The sequence below is a fragment of the Cavia porcellus genome, unplaced genomic scaffold (genome assembly GCF_034190915.1).
Source record: "Cavia porcellus strain 051 isolate PalLab524CR breed Dunkin Hartley unplaced genomic scaffold, mCavPor4.1 scaffold_2, whole genome shotgun sequence".
NCBI classification, from domain to species: Eukaryota; Metazoa; Chordata; class Mammalia; order Rodentia; family Caviidae; genus Cavia; species Cavia porcellus.
In genome coordinates this window covers 74642815-74667555 of record NW_026947485.1, presented here as the reverse complement: position 1 = coordinate 74667555, position 24741 = coordinate 74642815, and the positions used below count along the sequence as shown (strand labels likewise).

Genomic DNA, 24741 nt, shown 5'->3' with positions numbered 1-24741 from the left:
TTTTCATGCATGGCACTCACAGCACAGGTCACATCGTGGGCAAGAACCTTAGCTAGTAGCACTCCAGGACAAATGAATTCTAGAAGACCCACACTAACTATTTAGAGAAATGACTGAAGCAGCACATAGCTCACCTTGATCCAGGGATGTTGCAGACTGTCCTGAATTGTCATCCTCTTCCTTCAGGGGAGGGAAGGAAAGAAGATGCTGTGAGCTGGCAGAAAGCACCGCAGTGGTTTCTATGACCATTCTGCCTGCTTTCGTGCAGACACCCTGGAAGACAGCCTTTTAGGCGTGCCTCACAGCAGGGGGCAAGAGCTGCACTGGCTATTTTCTGATAATGTCCTGCAGAGGGATTGAAGTGTGAGTGCAGAGTCCTGAGAATACTTTCTGAAGCGACACACACAACACACTCCCTTCTGGCAGAAGGACCGAGCTGGGTTGGAAAAAGGTAGCTCTGTGCAAGAAACATGTCTTAGTCCCTCCCAGGGATGCTGGACACTCACTTTGGATCCTTGACCAGAAGTCTCCTGATGAAATCTTTGGCAAGGGCACTGGTATTACGGAAGTATTCTTCCTCGAATTCATAGTTGACTGCAGATACGTTCGCTAATGTTTCTTGCTTAGTGTCCCCAAGAAATGGGGAGGCCCCGCTTAGGCTGTGAAAAATAATGTAGGGCACAGAATGTGAATGGTTACCTCATGTTGTCATTTCATTCCACTAATGTCTGATAAGGGAAGAGGGAGTAACACTCGAATTTGGTGCTTGACAGTCACTTTAACATTCAGTCAGATTTCATGGGGCATTTAACTGTTCTGAACAACTGCATCCATCCAATTTTTACACTGGATTCATTTTAGAATTCATTTAATTTAATTTCCATTCATTTAAGGGGAAATAGTGTCTAAAAGCTTTAAATAAATCCTTTCTTCCTATTTTCTCTGCAGGGAAGGACAACCATACTTTCCTACAATGGTTATGCTGTACTTCCTGGTGATTCATTCTGAATTAGGAAAGATATTTAATTAGTATGAAGGAAACAGTTTGGGGTGTAAGAAGAATGTATATAAGTAAGAGCATGCACAAGCTACAAGGATCAGCAAGGTGCATTTAGTGAGTAGACATGTGATATCAAAGAAAAGAATCCCAGTGATGGATTTGGTAACTTACAGAATATAGGTGATTACTCCGATACTCCTAGACAGAAAATCAAAACAAAAACCACATCAGTGGAATAGTAAACTAAATCAGAAAGAGAGCAACATCAAGGACTTTTTCCTTACCACATATCTGCCTCAAGACCCAGCGGTTCATAGTTGACTATCTCGGGAGCTGAGAGGAAATAAAACATTTATTTAGCTTGGGAAGGCAGAAAGCTGGCAGATTCTCTCTTCAGGGAACAACTGGAAACACAGACAGGGACTCTATGGCTGGGAGGTGCCGCCAGCACAGTCTGTGAGACACAGATGACTGCAGGGCGAAAGAAACCTACCGACAAACTCTGGTGTTCCAAATATGTTCTTGAATTCATTTCCAAAGTCAATTTTATGGGCCAAGCCGAAGTCGATGATTTTGATCCGAGGTTTGGGAACATTTCTATCCAAAAGCATTATGTTCTCAGGCTTAAAAGAATGAGAGAAAAAGGGCAGTGCATGATATTAAGAAGGCGGAAGAACAGCTCTTCCATGCTCCTAAAGAATAACCAAAAAACAGGGAAGATGGACATTGTGGCTTAGTTCTCCCAGGAGAAGGTGTAAGCAATGTTTGGGGCCCAGGTTTCCTGCTGGTGGGGAATCCGGAGATGTGAGATACAGCACAGGAGGCAGAAAACAGGAAGAAGCCAGAATGACAAGCTGTCTTATCGAAATGGCTGTGACCAGTTCAGGACTTCAGGACAATTCGGGGAGAGAAGGTAGAACTCAGCATTAATCCAAATGAAGCTCAAGGGAGCTGGGGCCTTTCCCATACCTCCCAACTCCTCACTGAGAAGAAAGACTCCGTGGCCATTTATTCAGGGAATTTCCAGCCCCCAGAGCCAGAACAAAACATCACACAGAGCAGCAGGTACTGAAGCAAGCTGCCTCTGGGCGTGGCTCGTGAGCACTACTGTGCACTACTGTGCAGCTCCACTACAAAAGTATGGTGGGCAATACTGTGGTCCTCTAAGTCTTCTCCAGCAACCTGAGTCCCATCCTGCTATGTCTCTTTTCACTGCTTTGAATCTAACAGCATCACTTTCTGTTGCCTCTGTGTGTTTTCCCTTCCCAAACAGTAAAGCTCTCTGATGGCCAGGATCACAACCTAGACACCTTCTCATTGCCCACAGTGCCTTGCTTCCAGCCAGTCAAAACCTCACACATCCAAGTCTCAGAGTTGGGGCTGCTCTATAACCAGCATCAGGGGAAAGTTATGGCCTGCATATTAGGTGAACAGTAGAGAACAAGACCCTTTCTACTGATGCCAACAGTCACAGGGGGATAGAAACCATGCCTGTTGACTGCTGCTGGCTGAAAACACCCCTAGGAACCAACAGCTCTCTTGCCTAAGACCTGGCTGTAAGACCTTGCCTCTACCCCAAGATTCTCAAATATAACCATTAATCTTAAGCTCTTTTCCACAAAGAAGTTAGGCTTGTCAATTATGTTACTAGTTTCACTTATTAAACCCATATAGGAAAAGATCTGTATCAGATGTCTCATTCAATTTTCCTTAGTAAATAAATCACCAGGGCTGTGGTTCAGCACGAGCCTCCTCTGGCCCCTCCTCCAGAACCATACCTTGAGATCGAAGTGCGCAATCTGAAGCGAGTGCAGGTAGTAAACACCATTAAGAATCTGCTTGAGAAATTCAGTCGCTTCCTCTTCAGTCAGAGATTCCTTTTCAGCTAAGAAGTCAAACAGCTCGCCACCTGCAACGCTGAAAACCGAGAAGCATAGTTTACTGATGACAATTTTATTCTTCAATGACTCACTCCCACACTTACTGGCACACTCAAATTTCAGACACGAAGGAGCAAGATGACATGACTGAACCACCAAGCACAATCAGTCTCTGCGCTCTGAGAACTGCACACTCCAGTGGTGCTGGAGAGCACCTGGGTGCCACCTACCTCCGGTGACACAGTCACAAATGAGGGGCAGAGAACAGCATAGCTTTGAAACATTTTAATTACATGTGCTTAGAAAAAGCTACATGCCAATCTTGTACAGGATTTATAGAATAAATCAACCTATCTCAAGTAGACAATTAGATAACCTCTATGTTAATCAGTTTTTGTCAGTTCAATTCCAAGTGGTCTCACAAGAATTTTCTTTTGGTTTATTATTTGTTTATATATCAACACATATATTTACAAATGTGACACTTAGCAAGGATAAACTACTTAACAAGGATAAACTTACACAAAATTGAAACGTTCGTGGCTAGTCTGTCTCCCTGGCCAGACTGGAGGGCAGGGGTCAGCATTGCCCAGTCATGGGGACTGTTCTATGCCCCTAGCCCAGGGCTGGGCATATAGCAATGCTCAGACTTCCTTATCTAGTGACAGAGGAACAAACTCCCCTTAAAACATGACATTAGTGATTAATGGCAAAATAGGTAACTTTTAGTAACGGTTTTTATAAATTAATCTTAGAAGTTCAATCATATATTTACAGCATAATAATTAACTGCAATTATGCACAAAACTGTTCATTCTTATTTTTTTCCTGGCAAGACAGCCCCAGAAACACAGACATATTGATGAACCTATACCCATTTGGAGTGAAAAAACAAACAAACTGGTATTCATCAAACTAAACAATAAATACAAAAAGTATTTTTCTTAAAGAAAAGGTTTAGATCCCGCTCTAACCCTTTAAGTTGATTTCTGTCTTGAGATGCATAGTCCAGGGTCCACTGGCCTCAAAACTGCATGGTGCTGTCTTCAAAATGCAGCTGTAAGCCTTACTTCCAACCTTCTGCATGATGGGCTTCAAGAGTGGGAACTAGGAAGTTCAGCATTCCAAAAACTGAGAATAATTTTTCCAAATGTTAATTCCACACTGCCTCTGTAAAGCCTCCCTTACATTTACCCAGGGAGTGAGCTGACTCTCCTCACCCTGGACTTTATTCCAAAGAGCTGGCAAAAGTAGGCGGCCTCCTGAGAACGGCCCTGAGAACGGTCTCCTCCCTGGAAAGAGCACAGGAGCTGAGCTCTGCTGGCAAGCTCAACATCCATGTGGGCAGCCGAAGCCTAAAGAAGATGTGGGCCCATGCAGGGACAGCCTGCCTCTTCTCCCCATACTCCAGTCTTGGGGAAGACACATGCAACCACTTTCTGAGCTATGTATCCTCTAGAGCATCCCCACTCAACAGTGTGATACCCTTTTGCATCTTACTACTCCTAAGGACATGAGGAGAGGGAATCCTTCAATTAGAGGGGGAGAAAAAGAAATCAGGAGACTGAAAGGCACTACCTTTGCCAGATGCTACCTGCCCCTCTTACTGACCTCCCCTACTTTGACAGGTCTGCACTGACAGAATACCACAAATTAGGTGGCTTAAAATAACCGAAGTTTATTATTTCACAATTCTAGAGAAGTCCAAAATCAAGGTACTGGCAGGACTTTTCTCCCTTGGAATCCTATTGGGGCATCCTCTATTGTCTCTTTCCAGCTTCTGGTGGTTTGCCAAAGATCTGTGAGGCTCCCTGGCTTGCAAGTGATCACCCAATCCTCTGGCTTCACCTGCCATTCTCCCTCTCTCTCTGCGGGGCTGCCTCTCTGCATGGTCATGTCCATGTCCAAATTTTCCACCTTTTTAAAGGACAACATTCAAATTGGAAAGAGAGCTACTCAGTGACTACATTTCATCTTGATTATATACCCAAGGACTCTGCTTCCAAATAATATGATATTCTGAAACCCAAAGAGTTAGGATCTTAATACATTTTGGAGGTGGGGGAGGGGAGCCTCCAATCCCAATCTATAACAGTAGAAACTGTTCACAAGGTGCAAATAAAATATCACACATGGCTGAAGACACTCATGAAAAAGATAGCAGCAAACTTAGTGGAGGGATATTTAGAGATCAGTAAGGGTTTCTCATAGCCTTACTTTTGGACTGTCCTGTGCTTTGCCTTGGACACTTAATAAGGAAAGGTTTAATCATGCACTGTCAGAATAATTTTAAAATTTAGGTCAGAAAAATGGGGTAAGAAATCCAAACTAGGTCATAAAATTGTATCAGCGATTTCCCTAAACATTTGGAGATGACTTTTCTTTTAACTACCCTGCTGTCCACATGGGAAGTAAGGAGGTGGTACTCAACTACCTCTTGACATTAATGCTAAATAAACAAACAAAAATAAATAAAATTCTTCCTTGCTCTTTAGCTGTCTTTAATTTCTTCTTGTTAATCTAGGCCAGTGGTGGTGAACCTATGGCACAAGGGTTACTTGTTTTTCTTTTAAGACAATAAATACTAAAGTATGAAGTTTTTGTGTCTGTTTGTGTTTTTGGTATTCAAGTTTAATTGTAGTACTGGCACTTTGCATTAAATAAGTGTGTTTTGGGTTGCAGTTTGCATTCTTGTCGTTAAAAGTTTCGCCATCACTGGGAAAAGGGAAAGCCCTGAAGAAATTTCACTTTCTCACTCTTATATTCTAATTTAAACTTTTTGGGTCACTGAGGACCTTGCTAAATGAGAAATTGAGACATATAAAGGAAAAGATGAAATACAATGTATTCCTCTTTTGAACTTGAGAAATAATATGTATGAATTTCCCTTTCAAAAAAGTCTGCAAATGCCATTCTCTCCTTCCTTTGAACTGGGCTGCTCCCAAGTCAACTGAATTTCATCAAAGAAGTTCCTAACATTGAGGATTCCTCTAAACAAGCTCTATATCCTTTAAATTCAAAAATGCACACTGTATCTCAAAATGCATTTTTGGTTTTAATCTCAAATTCAAGTTCAAGTTAAAAACTTAAAAGGAGTTCTGGGGATTCTCACGTAAAAGCATGCCTGGCACTCCAAATGCATGGAGGGGAGTGATCTTTCATTTCAGAAAGTTTGTAATAACAGCTGGCAGGAGCTTTCTGAAGGTCTCTAAAGGCAGAATATTGCCGAATGATGAAAAGACACTGGAGGTAGTATCCTAAGTTTAAATCTAGGCTTTTAAATCACAGGGTCAAATAACTTTCTGAGGAAAAATTTCTCAGTCAATAAAATGCAAATATTAATACCTACTATTCATTATACTGATGACTGAGGACACTATGACTTAAGACAGGAGAGCCTGGCATATGGTGAGGTGTTAATGCACCGTGCAGCAACACTTGGACTCATTTTCTAGCCGTAGGTCTCTACATAAGAAAACTTTTGGAATTACCCTCTGTGTACCTGATGTATAGATATTAAGCTTACAGTGTGTAACTCCAGTGTGGCTGTCACATTAACAACAAAATAAGGCTACACACACTCATCGGTTAAAGGGCATGGACATTTCTGGGACCCAAAATCCAAAGAGCTGCTGAAAGGTGGACCTTGGTTACATGCAAGACAGGCCACCTTGTCAGATCTCGCATTCACATGTGGACTCAGGGTCTAGATATTCCTCAGGGCAACTGTGAGGCAGCAGAATGGGGAGGTGGCCAGGGATGAGCAGGAAGGAGTTCTGGCAACACCACACCTGGGCTTTAAAATTATGAGTATTTCATGTGACTGCTTCCTCTTGTCATTTCCCACTCTCAAGAAAGTCTTAAAGATTCAGTCTTCCCAACTGCAGGATAGGAAGCAAAGAAGGCAAGCATAATGCTGCTTAGGGAAGAAGACTAAGGGGGATTCTGACTAGAGGGAGCACTCAAGACCAAGCTGGCCACACTTGGGCACCACTTTCCACATGGGGGGCTCCCACAAAGGCCAGCCTGGAGGACCCAGGCTCAGTGTGGAAGATGCTTGTTCCTTCACAGCAGCCCTTCCATTAGGAATGAACCAAGCCTCAGTTTGGTCTCTTAACAATAGAGTCTTCCTGAGAAACATTAGGCCCGTTACCTATAAAACTGAAGTCTCTTCCCACTATCTGTTCTTCTCCCCAGTCCTGGCAACACTCTTTCTATATCTTACTAAACACTGCACTATTTTTTTGGTCTTTTTCCTTTTTATCGGTACCAGGGATTGAACTCATGACTGCCTGCTTGCAAGGCAGGCGCTTATGGCGCTGAGCTAAATCCCCAGCCCCAACACTGCACTATTATGAATACAGTGTAGAACTCTCTGGAATTTTTGTAAGTAGTCTATGAATTACAGAACATCATTTTATGTCTATTTTAAGAACATAATTGTATCAGACTACATGCATCAATTTTCAGTTTGGTACTTTAGCACAGCAACGTACTCTGTTACAGGCAGTTTCACTGTTAGGTACTGCTTAGCGTGGTATCTAACTCAGCTGGTTTAGCCATTCCAACTGATGGCCTTCATGTTTGCCAAATTTGCACTATTGCAAATTACAAAGTAGTCATTCTTTCTGCACTACTACTTAGGATGTAATAGCATTTCTAGGCCCTAGGAAACGTAGCCTAACATGCAATTTCTGGGTCACAAGTTATGGTTGGTCATAGGTTATGCTGCATACATTTACTTTTTGATCAGCAGTTTATAACATTGCTTTTGCTTCACAACATCAATTTGTACTTGGTATTGCTTTGTACTATTACTTTTGGCCAGTTAATGGGAGAATAAAGTAAGAATGAATGTTTTGGGAGGCATTTTCCTCCATGGTAACTATACTGATAATCTTTCAGGCTTATTTTGAGTGGTATAAACTGTTTTCTATGCCCATTATGCAACTGATTGCTTTCCTTATATATTCTGGATGCTAAACTGTATTCTAAATATTCTACCAATGTGTCACTTGCCTTTGAAACTTTGCTTAAACTGACATTCTGTTAAAAGGAAGTTTTTTGTTTGAATGAAAAAGAATAAAAATGATAATACAGAATGTTATGGTTGATACACTGAGTCAAGAAGAAAAGTATAAAGTTTAAGAGACTTAGCTGAGAGCTAGGATCTTTACTTTGCAAATGTCCTCATGCTGTGCCAGAGGAGGGCACAGAGATTCCGTGAGAGCTATACCCACCCTGAGTGGGGGGTGGAGGTGGGCCAAGTACAATTCAAAGGAGGAAAAGAGGCTTGTTTCCCCCTTTTGCTCTGGCTGCTGCCTTGAAGTGTTGCCCTGGTGCCATGTCACCCTGCCTTATAGCCAGCTGATTATGGAATGAAACCTCCAAAACCTGAAAGATAAATATACCTTTCCTTTCTTCATTTTGGGTGTCAGGTACTTAGCCCTAGCAATGAGAGAAAAGTAAAAATAACCAAGACACAGAATTTCAAAGTAATAGATTACAAGATATAGGCATGAAAAATTGATCAAATAATGAAAGCACATTCTTTATGATGAACCAACAGAAATTAATATTATCTATCATAGATAACCTATCATAGATAGATTATCTATCATAGATATATGATATGTATCACATATATAAAATCTTGTCCCTTCTTCCCTTTCTCCTTTCCCCCATCCCAGTTGTCCTTTCCTTTCAAGCAGTCTCCTCCTCCCTCACTCTCACAATATCTATTGCACATTCTATTGTATATTTTGGATCTTATTTACTCTTTCAGTTTGAATTCGGATGTAAACTTACTTATTTTTTTCCTAAATCAAATATGAGAACAAAATAACAGGTGGAATTTAGCAGCTATATGAACCAGGACAATGAATTTAATCTTTTTATGCTTATAAATGTTAAGAAAGGTTGTCTACAAACATAGCAGACGTTTCATAGTTTTTTCCCAGTGCTACTTTGCCTATCCCAAGTTCCTGTACACCTCTACATTAGGAGTTACTGGAAGTCGGCATATGATATCCTCTGGCTCCTTGAACCTATCACAGTAGAAAGCTAGGGCTCCTAAAAGCCAATTACATGTATTTCTTCCTATGATATTTGGTGATATCATATTGGCAGATAGAAATTGGCCCTGTGGGAGTATCTATGTCATGGAAATAGGCAAATGTTACAAATCCCTTAGAGAACCAGTTCTTCACTGCTTACCAGCATACCACAGCCTACAAATCCCTGAGAGCTACTGTGTGTACAGACAGACAATTCAAGTTAGGAAAGCCCTTCTGCAGACCTCAAATCTATTCCTGGTAACACAGGTCTTCACACTCACCCTAGAACAGAGGGTAAAAAACTTTCTGGGAGAGGATTTTCCCATGTGATAGTTGCAACTAGTTGACTCTGCTACATATTCCTCTTTGCTTTTCTGAAACCATTTAAAACTACATGCCCTTTTTTTCTCAAGTGTTACCCATAAAACAGGTGTCAGTGTTATGATTTAGATCAAGAATGACCCACTAACCTTGCATGGCTTAGTGACTGGCTCATTGGAGCACTTTAACTGACTTGCTACTAGGAAGCAGGAACTGTTGGGAGGGGGGTCACTGGGGGCATGACCTGCAAGGACATATCTCACACTCTACATCCTCCCTCCTCTCTCTCTCTGCCCCCAAGCTGCCACGGTATGAGTAGCATTTGTCAGTCCAGACCCTCGCTCTCTACCTTCTGACCACCATTATATGATCAGCTTTCCTCCACCTGTGCCTTTCCACCATGCCATTTCTGCCTTGGAGCCAGAGGACCAGGGACTGTAACTTTGGGCCTTTCTTTAGGTTTAGAGATGTCAGCTACAGAATTCCCAGAAGGCAGTAAGATGTGTTTGATGGGAGATTCTAGGCAGAGCTCAGAAAACCAGAAAGGTGAGAGAAATGCAAATGGTGATGTTAGGCTCCATCAGTTTCAGTTAGAACAAGAATTCCTTTGCAGTTAGACTCAACAATGTGTGTTATGCTTTGGCAGAAAATCTGTCTACGTTTTGCTCATGCCCTGTGACATTGTGGGAGACTGCAATTAAATGTAGCAGATGAATTCACGTGGTAAAGAAAATGTCAAGGCAGAAAATGTCCATGTTGCAGCATAGGGACTGCTGGCAGCACTTAGCTAAGCATATACCAAAAATCAGCAACAAAAAGCCCTTTTTAAAAGTTTTCAGTTTAGTCAAAAAGGAAGAACTTCCAAAATTGGAGGAAAGCCAATCAAGTATAGTTGCTGAAAAGATTTAAATTAAAAGAAGCCAAGTATTTGCATCAAGAAAAATGTTTTGAAAGCATCTGATGAATTAGTAACACCCTACCCCCTCTGTAAGGCTCCCAGGTGTAAAAGTCAAAGACTACTTTGAGAAGAGACTACCAGAGCAACCTTCTTTGAAAAGTGCCACCTAGAGAATTGGTTCCCAGGATTTGAGTTCACAAGACTCCATCCAGAGGCCTCTAAAGTCAAGTTTCAAGGGACCCTGGCTACTGCTCATACAGGCAACACATCTTGGAGTTACCCACATGGTGCTTTTATGAGGATGCAGAATGCAAGAGTTGTGGGGTCAGGAAGGCTTCGATTTTGATTTCAGAAGGTCTAGCAAGACAGGCAGTTTGCCCCTGAGAGAAAAGTACATGAAACTGTGAGTGTGAACCTGAAACTGCAGTGTAGACTCCAGGAAGCTGGAGATGCCAAGAATGCATAATCTCTGCTGAGGAAAGCCACAGGCAGTGAGTGAAGCCAGCCCAAGAGAGAGGTCATGAGGGCTATAACCAGCAGTGCCAAAAACGCAGCACTACTCAAGCTGGGAACTTGTGTTTTACTACATTTTGTTCCAGGTGCCACACATGGAGCTACAGGATTTAATGTTTGCCCTACTGAGTTTTGGTCTAGCTTTGAGCTCATTTCATTCTGTCTTGCTATTCCTGTCTTTTGGAATAGAAGTGTTTACCCTGTGTCATTACACACTGGAAGCATTTTAACTTTCTGGTTTTTTACAAGAACTCACAGCTGAGAGTTTGCCTTGAGTCTCAGAGGAGACTTTGGACTTGGACTTTCCAGCAATGTTGAAACTGTTAGGACTTTGATGACTCTTAAGAAATGGGCTGAATACATTATGCATAATCAGATGGTCATAAGTTTTTCGAGGCCAGGAGTGGAATGTTATAGTTTAGCTCTAGACTACTGCAAAGAATCTCAAGGCAGAGCTTCTGGAAGGTGGCTATATCATGGTGGTTCTATAGCTGACTGCTGTTAGGAGGTGGGACCTGATTGGAAGAGATCAGTCACTGAGGCCCTGACCTGGAAGAGTGCATCTCCTTTCCCTGGCTCTTTTATTCTCTCTCTGCTTCCTGGCTACCATGATACAAGTAGCTTTCTTCAGCCAGGCTCTTCTATTGTACTGTTCCTGCCATGGAGCCACCAACTATGGACTGAAACCTCAATCTTGAGCCCAAATAAACCTCTCATCCTTTAAGTTGTGGGTGTTAAGTATTTTGTTTCAGCAATGAGAAAGTAACTAAGAAACCCTCCACAGCTGTCATGTGTCAACTGCTTAAGAACAACTTGGGTCACAGCATACATGCTTCTGTATGACCCACGTAGCCATCCTCTCCATGTCTGAAATGATTATTATACTCTCATTGGTACTTTTCTTCTCAAGCCAAGGGTACTGCCAGAGTTACTCTTACAGTCTACTTCAAATGCATGTGAAATGGTATAGGAATATTTGTAGACTCTACCTCAATGGGCCTCTGGAGCTGTGATGAGCTTTAATGCTACAGGTCTACTTTTAATACCAGGAAAAGGTATTAAAAAACCTTTGGCCACCTCAGTATGTCACAGGACCTAGAACAAAGTGTAAAAGAAAGGACCTATCCACTTGTTAGCTGTATGATCACATTTCTGGCACTTTAGTAGAATAAAGATGCTCCTTCCAGCTCTTGGACCCCTTCCCATTTGCTTAATAATTGTAATCATTATGTCCTGAAAACATGTACTTTTTAAAAAAGACCTAGAAATGAAAGATAACATACAAGGAAACTATTAAACAAATAAATAGTTCCGATGAAAGAACTTAAAAAAAAAACACTAATGGCCACAACTCTTTGACACTACCAAAGATGTGGTCTCTTCTTGCCTTGAATCTGAGTAAACTCTGTGCCTACTTAAGCAATAGGAAAGAAGGGAGGGAGGAAGGGAGAGAGGAAGGAAGGAAAGAAGGAAGGAAGGAAGGAAGGAAGGAAGGAAGGAAGGAAGGAAGGGAGGGAGGGAGGGAGGGCGGGCAGGCTACAGAGGCATTTGCTGGCCCAGGTTGAGACTGGCTACTTCTATGACCATTTTTGGAATGCATGCACTAAAACTCAGCCACCAAGCTGAAGGAGAGCTGAAGCAACTCTACAGAGATGTATACATGGAGTGGAACCAGCAGCATAGGAGGAAATCCTCCCGAAGGTACTTCTAGCTCACAGCCAGCAGCACCATGTGGTACTAGTTGTGTGAGAGGTCACTTTAGAAGGCTCCTTCAGTCCCAGGCAGCCACCACAGGCAGTGCTACAAAGGGGAGAAGCAAGCTAGTTCTGCTAATACCCATCCAAACTGCAGCTTCCTGATCATGAGGGAGGGTAGAAGAGATTAAAAACAGACAGAAAGGAGACAAAGAAAGTAGTAACTTTAATATGGTACTTTTAAGCTTCAGGACCCAGAGTTACCCAATATTACCCTTCTAGGAAACTTTACTCCAAAATTCCAGATAATAGTAAACCTTTATTGGGCTTTTCTCAGCTACTATAGATTCACAAACTCCACACAGTTACATCCTCAAGGACATAACACTTTTAATTGAGTATCATATCTCTAAACTTCAAACACATACACATGGCTTGGATTTTAGTCTAGTCGAAGGATATGCATCCTAAGAATACATGTAAGGGCCTTGTCAACCCCCTTCAAAAACACATAAACACCTCCAGCCGCAGACCACAATGTGCTTTATCCCTTGAGCACCCACTCTCTTCTGAGCATACATGTCTACTCTGCCTCATAAACCTGCCTATCCCTCTTCTTGATGTGCTCCGAAAGGTTATCCTGTGATAGAAGCTGGCAAACTTACTCTCCAGGGGGGCAAATTCAGGTCCCCATTTCCTGGGGTAGGGGAGCCTCCTTGGGTGCTGTTTGGTGACAGAATGAATAGCTCTTACCATTTTACCACAAAGCCTACATCAGTCATGGGAACCCCAAGGGTGTTAACTGTTTTTCTTTGAAGAGGAAAGACATTAATGTATGATTTGGTTTTTCTAAACTAAATCCTTAGTATTCATGTTTAATTGTACTGTTGACATTTTTCAATATAGAAACACATTTTGAGTTGCAGCTTGGGCACTCATCTCTAAAAGTTCACCATCACTGCCTTAGATGCTTTGCTATGCACGTGAAGAGGCTCATAATACTACTTCCTTGGACTTTTGAGAGAATGAAATAATGTAATATATATAAAACGTGTTTAGTTTAAAGCCTATCACATAAAAGTGCTCAGTGACCTTCAACATTTCTACTATTGTCTAAAGAATATGAGCCCTGGACTCAGAAACAATGTGTCAGAAATGTCTCTCTGGAAGAGAAACCTTGATGGCTGCACTGTGCGTGGCCAGGCCTGCAGCTCGGACAGCAGGTGATACACGCACCCTGTGGAATGTTGTGTAGGCAGCAGCTGAGACACCTGCAGTGGGTTCACAGAACCTATAGTCCTCCCTCTCCCAATTCTGAGTGCCTGTTCACTTTTGATTTCTCTACTTGCATTTGCATTACCATCAAGGAGAAAGGGTACATGGCAAAGAGGAATGGATGGAGAGAAGTGTGGGAAAAAGTATTCCAAAACAGATGGAGCTAGAAATGGAAACGACAGAGCCCATCAGTTGAGAAAGTGAAAATGGAGAAAAGTGCAAAGCAGCAAGAATAAAAGCCTATGAGCAAGTGCTCAGTTCCAGGAGTAGAGGGTACCTTGGAGAAAAGTGATGATGTCTAAGAAAGGGCTCTGCTGTAGGAAGGCAGTGTGCATGGAAGGGCATCCCCAGGATTCTGTTGGATTGCAAGGACCCTGGCACCTAGAGTCTCCTGGGCCTGATCTGTAATAGAAACCAGGAAGAGGTCCGGATAGCCCATTTCAAGCAAATTATGAACAAATGCCAATGAGGAGGTGCCTTGGTTACTTTTCTCTTGTTGCTGAGATAAAATACCCAACATCGAAAATTAAGGAAGGAACAGCTCAGTTTGTGGAGGTTTCAGATCATAATCCGTTAGCTCAGAGGCAGGGTGGCATGGCACGGGGCCACACTTCAAGGCAGCAGAAGATAGCAAAGGCAACAAGAGTAAAAAGGGGAATGAGCCTCTTTTTTCCTACCTCATATTGTGAGCAGGCCATGTTGCCCCTGCCTGTCCCCCGCAGGTGCAGCGCTTGTAATCTCCACGCCCTCCTCTTACACAGGCTGAGGATGTTTGCAAAGTTCAGACCCTGACCCCCTGCCAAATCACTCAGTCAGACCTCTGACCTCCTCAAACTGACACAGTAAGCAACTTTCTAGAGTAGTAATGTGTTGTCCTCTGCACCCCAAGACATAGAGTTGCTGTTACTTAGTTAAGCATCTAGGGCTTTTCAAGTTGACACAATGTATCAACCATAATAGGAGGCCAGATGACAGTAGACTTCCTGCAATGGGGGTGTGGTGCTTATTACTGCTGTGTGCTTAGGGATTGAGGGTCTAACTTCTGACACATGAGGCTATTCCACTCTATCCAGAGGACTGCAGTAGATACTCGGCTCTACTTCCAGGGTAGCTGGATATCAGAACCCAGCAGAGAACAGTCACTTACGATACGGTGGGGGAAAGCAGAGAGGGTGACTGGAGGAGGTCCAAGAAAGGAGGTAAACCCTCTGGGCCACACCCTCAGTGACCGGCCTCCTCTGGCCAGATCCCATCTCTAACCATGCATCAGTTATAAGCATCATAATCCAATCATCCCCTGAAGCTCCACCTATGATCACAGGTAGACATCTAGATATCAACCACCACACTACAGGTATAGCTCAGGGTGGAGCATCTACTTAGCATGTTTGTGGCCCTGAATTTGATCCCCAGGACTGAAAATACAAAAGGGAAGGAGAGAAAGAGAGAGGGAGACAGGATGGGAGGCAAAAAGGGAGGGAAGGAGTCATACTAACAATGAGAGTGAAACACAGAAACAACAGATATAGAAATATGTTTTGCAGATGGCTCTGGAATGCAAGAAGCTATAACTAGGTTGGTTCAGGCAGAAAAACTCACATACAGCCCTTTGGGTCATAGACTTCAGGGTCTGAATCTGTATCCCAGATTCCAGGGACCAAGTCTGCCAACAGGGAGAAGGAACAAGTGTGTAGAATTACTAGATTAAAGTCCAGTACTGTCTTAATGGAGCCCTGGAGTACTCAGCTAGACCTCAGAGGAAGTCAAATAGGCTTATGCAGGTATCTAGCAGTCCATGATGCCAATAGTCATGTTCAGAGTACTGTGCCAATGTGAGAAAATGAAAGGGAGGCACTGGTTTGATTAATTTAGCAGTAAGTGGTTGAGCAGGAGAGAAGCTGAGACACAAGCTATGTAGATCTACCTCCCATTTGGCCCAGAAAGACTTCTTGAGCTAAAGAAAATACTCATGCAAAGAGAAGTGAGACACTCAATAGCCAGAAAAATCCCAGCATATATCAGACATCTTTTTATTTTAATGGCTTCAGCCCAGGCTTTAGAGAGCCATAAAAATAATTAGGCCAGTTGAAAGTGGGGCAAACTGAAAAGCTGGGGCAGCAGACAAGTCTTCAGCCTGGGTAATTATAACTGGCACTATGACAAAAGACCTGCAGGGAGTAACCAAGCTGGGACGGCCATGAATGGAGGTCTACTGCAAAATTATTGTCACATCCATCTGAAAACAAGGGAAGATATAATCCAGGAGAAGCTCAGAGACACTTCTCCTCTTCCTGCTTGATGCTGACGATTCAGTGAAAAGAGCTAAGACAGAAGCTGCTGCTTGTTGCTAATGATTTGGAAATCTTAGAAGCAAAGCATCAGACAGGGCACAAGCAGCCACAAAGGGTGATGCTACTGTCTTTAAACACCCAAGATCTGGAGAGCGTGATTTTCATGGGCACAGAACAGAGGGGTCCTTCCCATTTGATTATGTTTGACAAGGAGAAAACAGAGCTGGAGCATGAGGAAGAAATGGAAAAGCTGAAAAACCTGAAACTCACCAGCTGGTGGTCAGAGTGCCACATTACTTCTTTTCTCAGCTTCCCACCTTGAGCACTGAGTAGCCTGTTTCCTGATAGAAAAAGGGGAATCAGGACAGAGACGCACATGGAGCTGTGGACCTTCTGCTGGTCAAGCAAGGGGAAAGGAAAGGGAGGCAGTAGCTTGGAACACTGCTCTCCTGGGAAGATCAGACTTTGTTGAAGACAGCCACCCTCACCCAGCTCATCCAAGATGGAGACGCAGTGTGGATCTGCACCACGGCAGCACAGTCCAACCAAGGGCAAGCCAGGGCCTGGGCCAGCCCAATGCCATGGAGGATGCAGTAATGGGCAGAAGGACTTTACATGTCAGAGGAGCTTATTTTCTTTCTTCCTTTTTTCTTCTTCTTTCTTTTTTTTACCTCCCCTCTTTCTTCCTATAAATATTTACTGAGTACCTGCTATGTAATAGGGTCACTACATATTTCATTTCAGCTGCCCACCCCACACTGTCACTGGCATCTGGCATCATAGTGCCAGACTTACAATAGGCTCTTCTCTGTTCTCTGGAGTCCCACTGACTGTCTTCATCATTGTCTGTGCCATGCACTCAGGGCCGAGAGGGATAACAGGACCCTGGGTCCCAATGCTTTCAAGTCCCAGGCAGAAATTAGCAAAGCTAACGAACTACTCTATTCCCACACATGATGCACATCCTCTGGGAGCAATACTTTCTTTCCTCCCTTCATCTCCCATTCTTACCCAAAAAGGCCCCTCTCACTGTCACGCATCAGCATCTCTCACTTTGTCTCCTAGGTTGAATTCAACTGCAGCCACCTATGCTGGGCAGTGACCGTGTACTAGCAAGATAAAATACTGGCATGCACCCTGGAAAGCTCATAGTGCAATATAAGAAAAAAAACCATAAACTCTATAATAAGGCATGCTAGGTGCTACAACTAGCATACTTCCAAAAAGCAACAAAGACACACATAATGAAAGCCATTAAACCTAAATGGTGTAGGCGGGGAAAAAGAGAAGGTGTAACATGTAAGCAGGGCTTTCACAGATAAGCAAAAGCTCTCCAGGAGGCCAAGAGAGGATCTGGTAATAGCAAAAGTTCTCTACAAAGGAACATCTGACATAGGTAAGGGTATAGGCAACTACTTTAAAGACAATAAGATTCACTATGATGCCCATTCTGGTTTGACTCTTATCTTCTTTTCAAGTCCTTCAATGTCCCCAATGTTTTGGTTTTATTGGTTTTGTTTTGTTCAATTTTATTATAACTAATACTGTAGGTAATTCTTTTAAGATAGCAAGAGGCATTATGGTAACCATTGTTGATCACCTTGTATTCTGTTTTTACATCATGTACTATGTCCATCCTTTTGATTTGACTGATTCTTGTTTTGTCACATTTGGTTTTATTTTCTTCAAAAAAGTAATAAGAACTGTGGTAGTAATAAAACCCAAAATGTGTAATTGTTATTGTAAAAAAGAGAGGAAAAGAAAGTGCTCTAAAGGATATAACTGCTTATATATTTAAGTATATAAAATAAATAACCATATATTACCGAGTTTTTGTTGAATCATTGAACAGAACTGTTTGCAGTCTCGCTGTATGAATGTCTACTTTGTATGCTTTAATTTTGTAATTTGGACAACTGTTTCTAAGATGACAATAGGTAATCTATTAACTAGTGATTCCTTACTATATATTTTTTTTCTTGCAATTCTGTATTACTTGTACCCTTTTACTGCTTTTTTTTTCTTTTTTCTCTTTAAATAGAAAAAATCTTATCTGAGATGTAAATTAGTTGTAAATCATTGCTTTATGGTAGGTGTACAATTCTATGGGTGTTAATATTTCATAGTTATACAACTATCAGCACTATTTAATTTTAGAACATTTTCATCAAAATAAATTCTGTGCCCATTAACAGCCAATCTCATTCCCACTAACCACGACCTCACTGTCCTCCAGCAGTCATCCACCTACCTTCTCTCTCAACAGATCTGTCCACCTGGAGTCTTCTTATAAGTGAAATCATGTCACATACAGTCTTTGGAGATTGACTTGCGTCACTTGGTGTAACGTTTTCAAGGTTGTGGCAAGTATCAGTATTTTGTTACTTTTAAAGGCTAAATAGTAGCCTGTTTGTCCAATATATACACTTTGTGTATAAGGTTTTGTACAGGGACATATCTTCACTCCTCTCAGGGACCATTTGCAGGGTGGAAATAAAGTGACTAATGTTCAATACTGACACAAACAACCAAGCTGTTTTGTAAAGTGGCTACACCATTACATTTGCACCAGTAATGTCAGAGAGCCCATTTCTCAAACTCTTCTTCAGCACATGCCCCTCTCATCTTGATTACGTGGCCTTGCTGGGTATGAGGAGGGACCCTCACTGGAGTTCTGCAGTTTAGGTATTCCTACTGATGAATGATACTGTGCATCTCTTCATGTCCTTATTCATGAAGGACTTTTCAGCAAGGTAAGTAGTGTTTTCTACTAAATCAGAACCAGATGGAATAATGCTGTAATAAGTAAGGGAAGAGGCAATGAGATCCCAGGCCAGGGCAAAAATACAAGAGATTCAGAAACTCTTTCCTTAGCAGAACCCATGGGATCTATCAAAAGATCAGATGTATGGTACCCTGGAGGATGAGGATGACACACAGGCAAGGAGAATTCCAAGGATCTAGTCTGGCCAACTTGGAAGGATGGAGATGTAATTAACCAAGTTAGAGAATGAGAAGGGAGTTGCAGCCTAGAGAGGAGAGACTGAGTTTGGTATGGGGTATGCTGCGTATGTTGTAACTAGGGAAAGCCATCTAATTAGGCACCAGGGGCATGCTACAGGAGCCCAGAAAGATTTAGAGACAAAGCCTGACAATCACCAATGCAAAAGAAGTAGTAGTCAAGTATCCTGGCCTAAGTGTATGTGAAGGAATTTTACTGTATCTATTAAAAAGCTTAGGCAGGAGCCCTGTCAAGATCCATAAAGGAATGAGGAGCAGATTAAAGGGTTCTAAAAAGAGAACAAAAGGCAAAGAAAAGGTGCAGATCACTTTCTATCTCTATGACCACCCTTTCAATTGCATCCTTATACTAGCAGAGCCCAAGGAACATCCCAACAGCTCCTTTCCCTTCAGATATGATGCAGTGTCCAAGAGGCAGAGAGGGTATAAAGTGTACAGCACTGTCCTGCAGGATGGGCTTCTTGCCTAACTGGAACCCACTCCCAAAAGCTCATTGTTCTACTCTACATTTCTAAAACAATCAGTTCAGCTTTAATTTCCCCCTTACAATACTGCAAAAAAGCTCAGTGACACGCCCACCATCTAGGAAGGCCATGCCCCACTCAGATGCACATCATCTCTAAGTGGCCACGCTTGGGAACTGCTTTTCTGCAGAGCTTGGAAATGCAACCAACAGGGCCTGCAGAGCACGCACTCTCACTGCTGCTGCACAAGGGCCCCAGTGTTCCTCATCTGCACCACAGTGAAGCTGACTATGTCAAAAACAAGTCACACACGTGAGGAAAGAGGTTTTACAGAAGGAGATGAAGTATACTTAGTTACCTGGAAAATCAAATTAAGAGAACAAAGCAATAAAAGTTGTTTCTAGAAGTATTTTTGCTTGCTTGTTAGACAGTGTTTTACGAGGACATGACAGAGGGATTTTGAGGGGCTCAGAATGGTTTGGGAAAGGATGCTGTTGACCAGCTGTGGATGCTACTCCAATAAGGCAATCCCAGTCCCTCCAAGGCCTCCATGATCTCCTGCAGGACCAGCTGTGCACCACCTGCTTCCTGCCTCCAACACTGACCCAAACCACCTGAGCTGGGGCCCCATGTGCCCAGGATGGAGAAAAGCCAGTTAGAAGGTGAGGAATGAGCCTGGACTTCCCAGAGGTACCCTTGAAGCCTGAGGACTGGGAGGGAGCTCTGGACATAGCAAGGAAGCTGCTGTAGCAGCCACAGCACAGTGGCTACAGTTGGGGGACCTACAGTTGGGATGGAGAAGGCAAGGGGCCACAAGGGAAGGGAAGGAACACGAGGTGAAACCAGAATGGCGAGGGTCACGTAAGCCACAATGCCTCAGAGTTTCTTCTGTCCTTGTTTCTCAGTGTGCTGATTCTAGGTGAGCCTGACCAAGATAGGAAGACTCAGGGTATGGCTGATTTTAAAACAACTGTCAGCAGCCCATAGCACCACTCTAGGGGTATACCAAAGACAGACTCTAGGCCCCTAAGCATGCCATGTGGACCTCAGCTGCTCAAACTGGAAGTATCACAGGTTTTTCCTGGAGATAAGCAGAAATTTCAAGTACTCACTATGGAAAGCTCATGTACACAGCATAGAGACTATCGTGCACACTATCAAAATTGATGAATATAACCTAAAAGTCACAACCTATGAGATCACAGATACCATATATGGTTTGACTCTCAGATTTCTATTGCCCCAATTTTTCTTAAGACCATTCAGAAATCAGAAATCAAATAATTTACTTAAGTGAGCAAAAATACCAATTCAAAAACATAAAGCAAACACCCGTCAACTGAACTGGCCAGACACAAGCACACAGGGGAAGGTACACACTAGGTTTTATTCATCAAGAGAAAGCCTAAGTGGAAAATAACCTATTTCACATGACTTAATTCTGTTGTGAAAGATAAAGGCTGTTGCCAAATACATTTTACTTTTCTGTTCTTGCCTCCTAAGAGATAGCTGAGGAGCCAAGAGTTTAAACCAGAAGAGCCCTTGAAATTGCCTTTGTGAATAAAAACAAAAGTTCAAAAAGTCAAAGAACTGGCTCAGGCTACAAATAACACTGAAGAAGCCTCCATGCTTTTGTATGTTGTAGGCATCAGGAAAGAAGAAAGGAACAAAAATAATGGGGTTAACTGACCAGGACTCAAACCATAAGCCAAAATAAACTCTTCTTCTTAAACTCATTATCTAAGGTAATTTATCACAGCAGCACAAAGCTAAGTGACACAATCAATTTTAATTTCTGTAAATTTGGCATCACTTCCCATTAGTCAACAAGGCAAGTTATGAAATGAGTCAAGCACTGAAGACTATAGGCTTGTGGGGGCTTGCCCTGTGATGGCATGAAGGTGGGCACAGCAAGAACTCCCAGCACAACTTCACAAGGGAACACCAGGCTGTGTAGGGCACAGGAGCATGATCTTAAGATATGACAGACACCTTTTTTGTGTTTATGCTACTCTCATCTGAAGACTGACTAGGAGAATATTATTTCCTGGTTAGCAAGAAGGGGGTAAAACTATGGTTTTAAAGTGGCTTTTAGACTTGCAAAAATGTTAAAGGGCAGCACCTGGCCTCGGATTTGACCACTGTTCCTTTTACATAAACCAGGACATGGTACCATCTGTTATGGACTGTATCTACAAGTAGGCTCATGCAGCCATAAGTGGGGATTTTTTTCAGAGGTGACTGGATCTACATATGTGACACTGGATTGCCTCAGGGTGCAATGCGAAGATCAAGGGCTCAAGGATTAAACGTGTGAGTGCTGCCTGCCCTGAGGATCCTGGATAAGATAGAAAGAGCTATGGTTGCCTCTTGTGTGTTTGCGTTTGCTGTTTTTTGCCTGCCATGAACTGTTTCCCCTATCTGCCAGGCTACTCTGACGCCTGTCTGCCAGGCTACTCTGCCTTGGAACGAGCCATCTACAGACTGAAACCTCTATAAACTTTTCTTCCTTTAACTTGTGGGTGTTGGGTATTTGGTTCCAGCAATAAGAAAAGTAACTAAGACAGTATCTGCATGAAAGACAGCAAAGAATCTTCCTTGGTACTAGGGGTGGTCAGGGAAATATCCAGTGAAGGGTCTTTGTCTCCACAGCAATGATGAGCTCAGGATTAGGGTTAGGGTCAGGGTTAGAGTTAGGAAGCCTCAAGAAAGCTGGGCTTCAACAGTGCTCATCCCAAACAATAAATCCAAACCAAATTCCACTCAAATGTTACTGGCACAGAGAGGTAGATAAATGAACACTATTAAGCCATACACTTCTGACAAATTCTTAGTTTTTGTTCTGCTTCTAACCACCAATGTACCTCAACATTCTTAAGAAAGAAAAAAGGAGATAGTATCTAAAAACGAAAAAGTCCTTTAAAGCTACTACAACGTAGAATAATGCCCGTTTTCTCAAAGGCAAAGATCACTCTGACCCAGACAAACACAATAATTTGAGCAGTCTATTAAAATTTTAAAATAACTCTCATAGCAGTGTAAATAAACACAAAATGGGATAGGTCACCAAGACAAAAATAAGTGAACGTCACATCTTTAACATTTAGTACCTCTGTATTAGCATTCTCCAGAGAAACAGACCCAACAAGAGAATCAATACATATTCATACATAAATTACAGACAAACATCCTACTTATGGGACACAACTATACACATGAATTGGCCCATGCAGTTTGGGAGGCTGACAAGTCCCAAGATCTGAAAGGTGAGTTGGGAAGCTGGCAACCCAGGAACACAAGGTGCAGCTCCTGCTCCACAGGCAGCAGGCTAAACCACAAAGAAGAACCAATGTTTCAGATCAAGTCCAAAATCAAAAACGTTCCAGTCTGAAACTATCAGACAGCAGAGACTTTCTCTTGCTTAACAGAGTTAATCTGTTTGCTCTAGTCAGGCCTCAACTGGTCAGAGGCCCACTCACCAGAGGGAGGCCCATAGTTTACTCAGTCCTGCAGTGTAAATGTTGACTTCACCCAGAAACACTTTGATGGAAACTCTCAGATAATATTACCAAGTATCTGGACAGCCCACAGCCCAGCTAAGCTGACATGAAGGTGTCACAACCCCTTAATGCCTGGTGTAAAGGCAAAAACACAGTAATAAAAGGTAACAAAGGTAAAAGGCAAAAACAAGCAGTTCACAGGAGATGCTGAAATTTGTACAGAGCAAAAACTCAGGAAGAGACCACAATGTTGGGATGCACCTTTCCTGTGTACCCCAATGCTGCTACTCCTGGTGCTCTCGCTCAGCTCGAATATGCTCATCATGAAAAGGAATGTACTCAGTGATGAAACTAGGCACCGATTAGAGTGTATGTCAAGGACAGGCACGGCCTCCAGGAGTCTTGCCCACTGCCAAGAGGACTGCAAAATGATATGGCTACGTTAGCAAATAGGCGGCCAGCTTCTTATACCTTTAAACTTGTACTTTTGATATGATCCAGCAATCTGTGAGTTTGAACACAATTCTGTGAGAGTTTATAGGAGATTAATTCATGATAAAATACTAAAAATGATCCAAATGTTCTGCAAGGGTGTTTTAGTTAATTTTCTCATTGCTGAAACAAAATAGCCAACATCCAAGGTTAAAGGGGGAAAGGTTTATTTAGCTCACAGTTTGTAGAGATTTCAGTCCATAATCAACTGGCTCCAGGGAGGGTGGTTTATGGCACTAAGGCAACAAATCATGGCAGCAGAAGACAGCAAAAGTAACAAGAGAGAATGACACAAGTTTCTTTCTGTCCCTTATATGATTCACTATACTGGATTAGGGTGGTACCACTCCAATCTGTGAACTGATCCAGCAATCACCCACCCTTATTGCCAGCACTCTTAATCCCAGCATTGCACCACGAATCAATCACACACTCTAGCTAGATTCGGCCACCACTGAGAAAACTCTATAACTACATGAGGCTTTGGAGATACATCCAGACACCAGCCATAATAAGAAAGGAAATGGATAAACAGCTAAATGGCAGAATACTTAACAATACAAAGCAACAAGCTACACACAAATCTCACAAACACTATGCTGCATCAAAGAATTCAGTCCTCAGAGGTTACATACTATATGGCTCTCCTTACGTGACATTTTCCAGATGACAAAACAATAGTAATGAGGACTCTCAGGGGTTAGAGAGCAGAGGGCAGGATGCCTATAAAACAGCACAAGGGTTACTGCTGTACACAGGCATATGAGGAGAGCTCTGCATCTAGATTGGGAAGTATAAAGTTATATGATCTACATCTCTTCCCTCTCACAGCACTACACAACCTTCCAACATCATAAATTTATTTTTAAACTTGTTTTAAATCAAATGGTGAAAAAAGAAATGCATGTCATTCAAATTAGGCACAAGGTAAAGGCACCTAATGAAAAATGTCTACAATATGAGGTCAGAAAACAGAAATGCAGTCCAAAACACACATACCCAGGTGGGCACAAAATGCTCAGAGATGGCACGTTTCTCATGTGGTAGAAGGGAAAGAGGCAACAGCTTTCTCTCTGATCACTGGGTATGAGCTGGGAGGTCTCTGCAAAGGCAACCTGGATGTTTCTTGGTCCTGAACAGTCTCTTGAAAAGACTTAAGGAGGGAATCTAACGCTTCAGGATCACAGAGGATGTGACCTGGACATCTTGGTTCCTGGTCCTGATTTTCTATATAACCAGGGCATCCCAGAGGCCATTTAAAGTCACTTAAAGGGAACACCCTATGCACCTCTCTTCCTCTGCTATATCGTAAGCAGGCCTGTACCCTTAAAGCTTT

General features: G+C 42.5%; 1 protein-coding gene across 2 annotated transcripts in view; it reads right to left on the bottom strand.

Annotated features, from left to right (window-relative positions):
• Dapk1 (death associated protein kinase 1) overlaps nt 1-24741 on the bottom strand; it is a 177961-nt gene that overhangs the window by 58204 nt on the left and 95016 nt on the right. For both annotated transcript variants that reach the window (XM_003475059.5, XM_013158313.3), the window contains exons 3-8: nt 2779-2917; nt 1494-1623; nt 1285-1333; nt 1172-1198; nt 507-659; nt 135-180 (exon numbers count right to left, since the gene is read on the bottom strand). In XM_003475059.5, coding sequence (XP_003475107.1) covers nt 135-180; nt 507-659; nt 1172-1198; nt 1285-1333; nt 1494-1623; nt 2779-2917 — 544 coding nt within the window. The remainder of the gene's footprint in view (nt 1-134; nt 181-506; nt 660-1171; nt 1199-1284; nt 1334-1493; nt 1624-2778; nt 2918-24741) is intronic.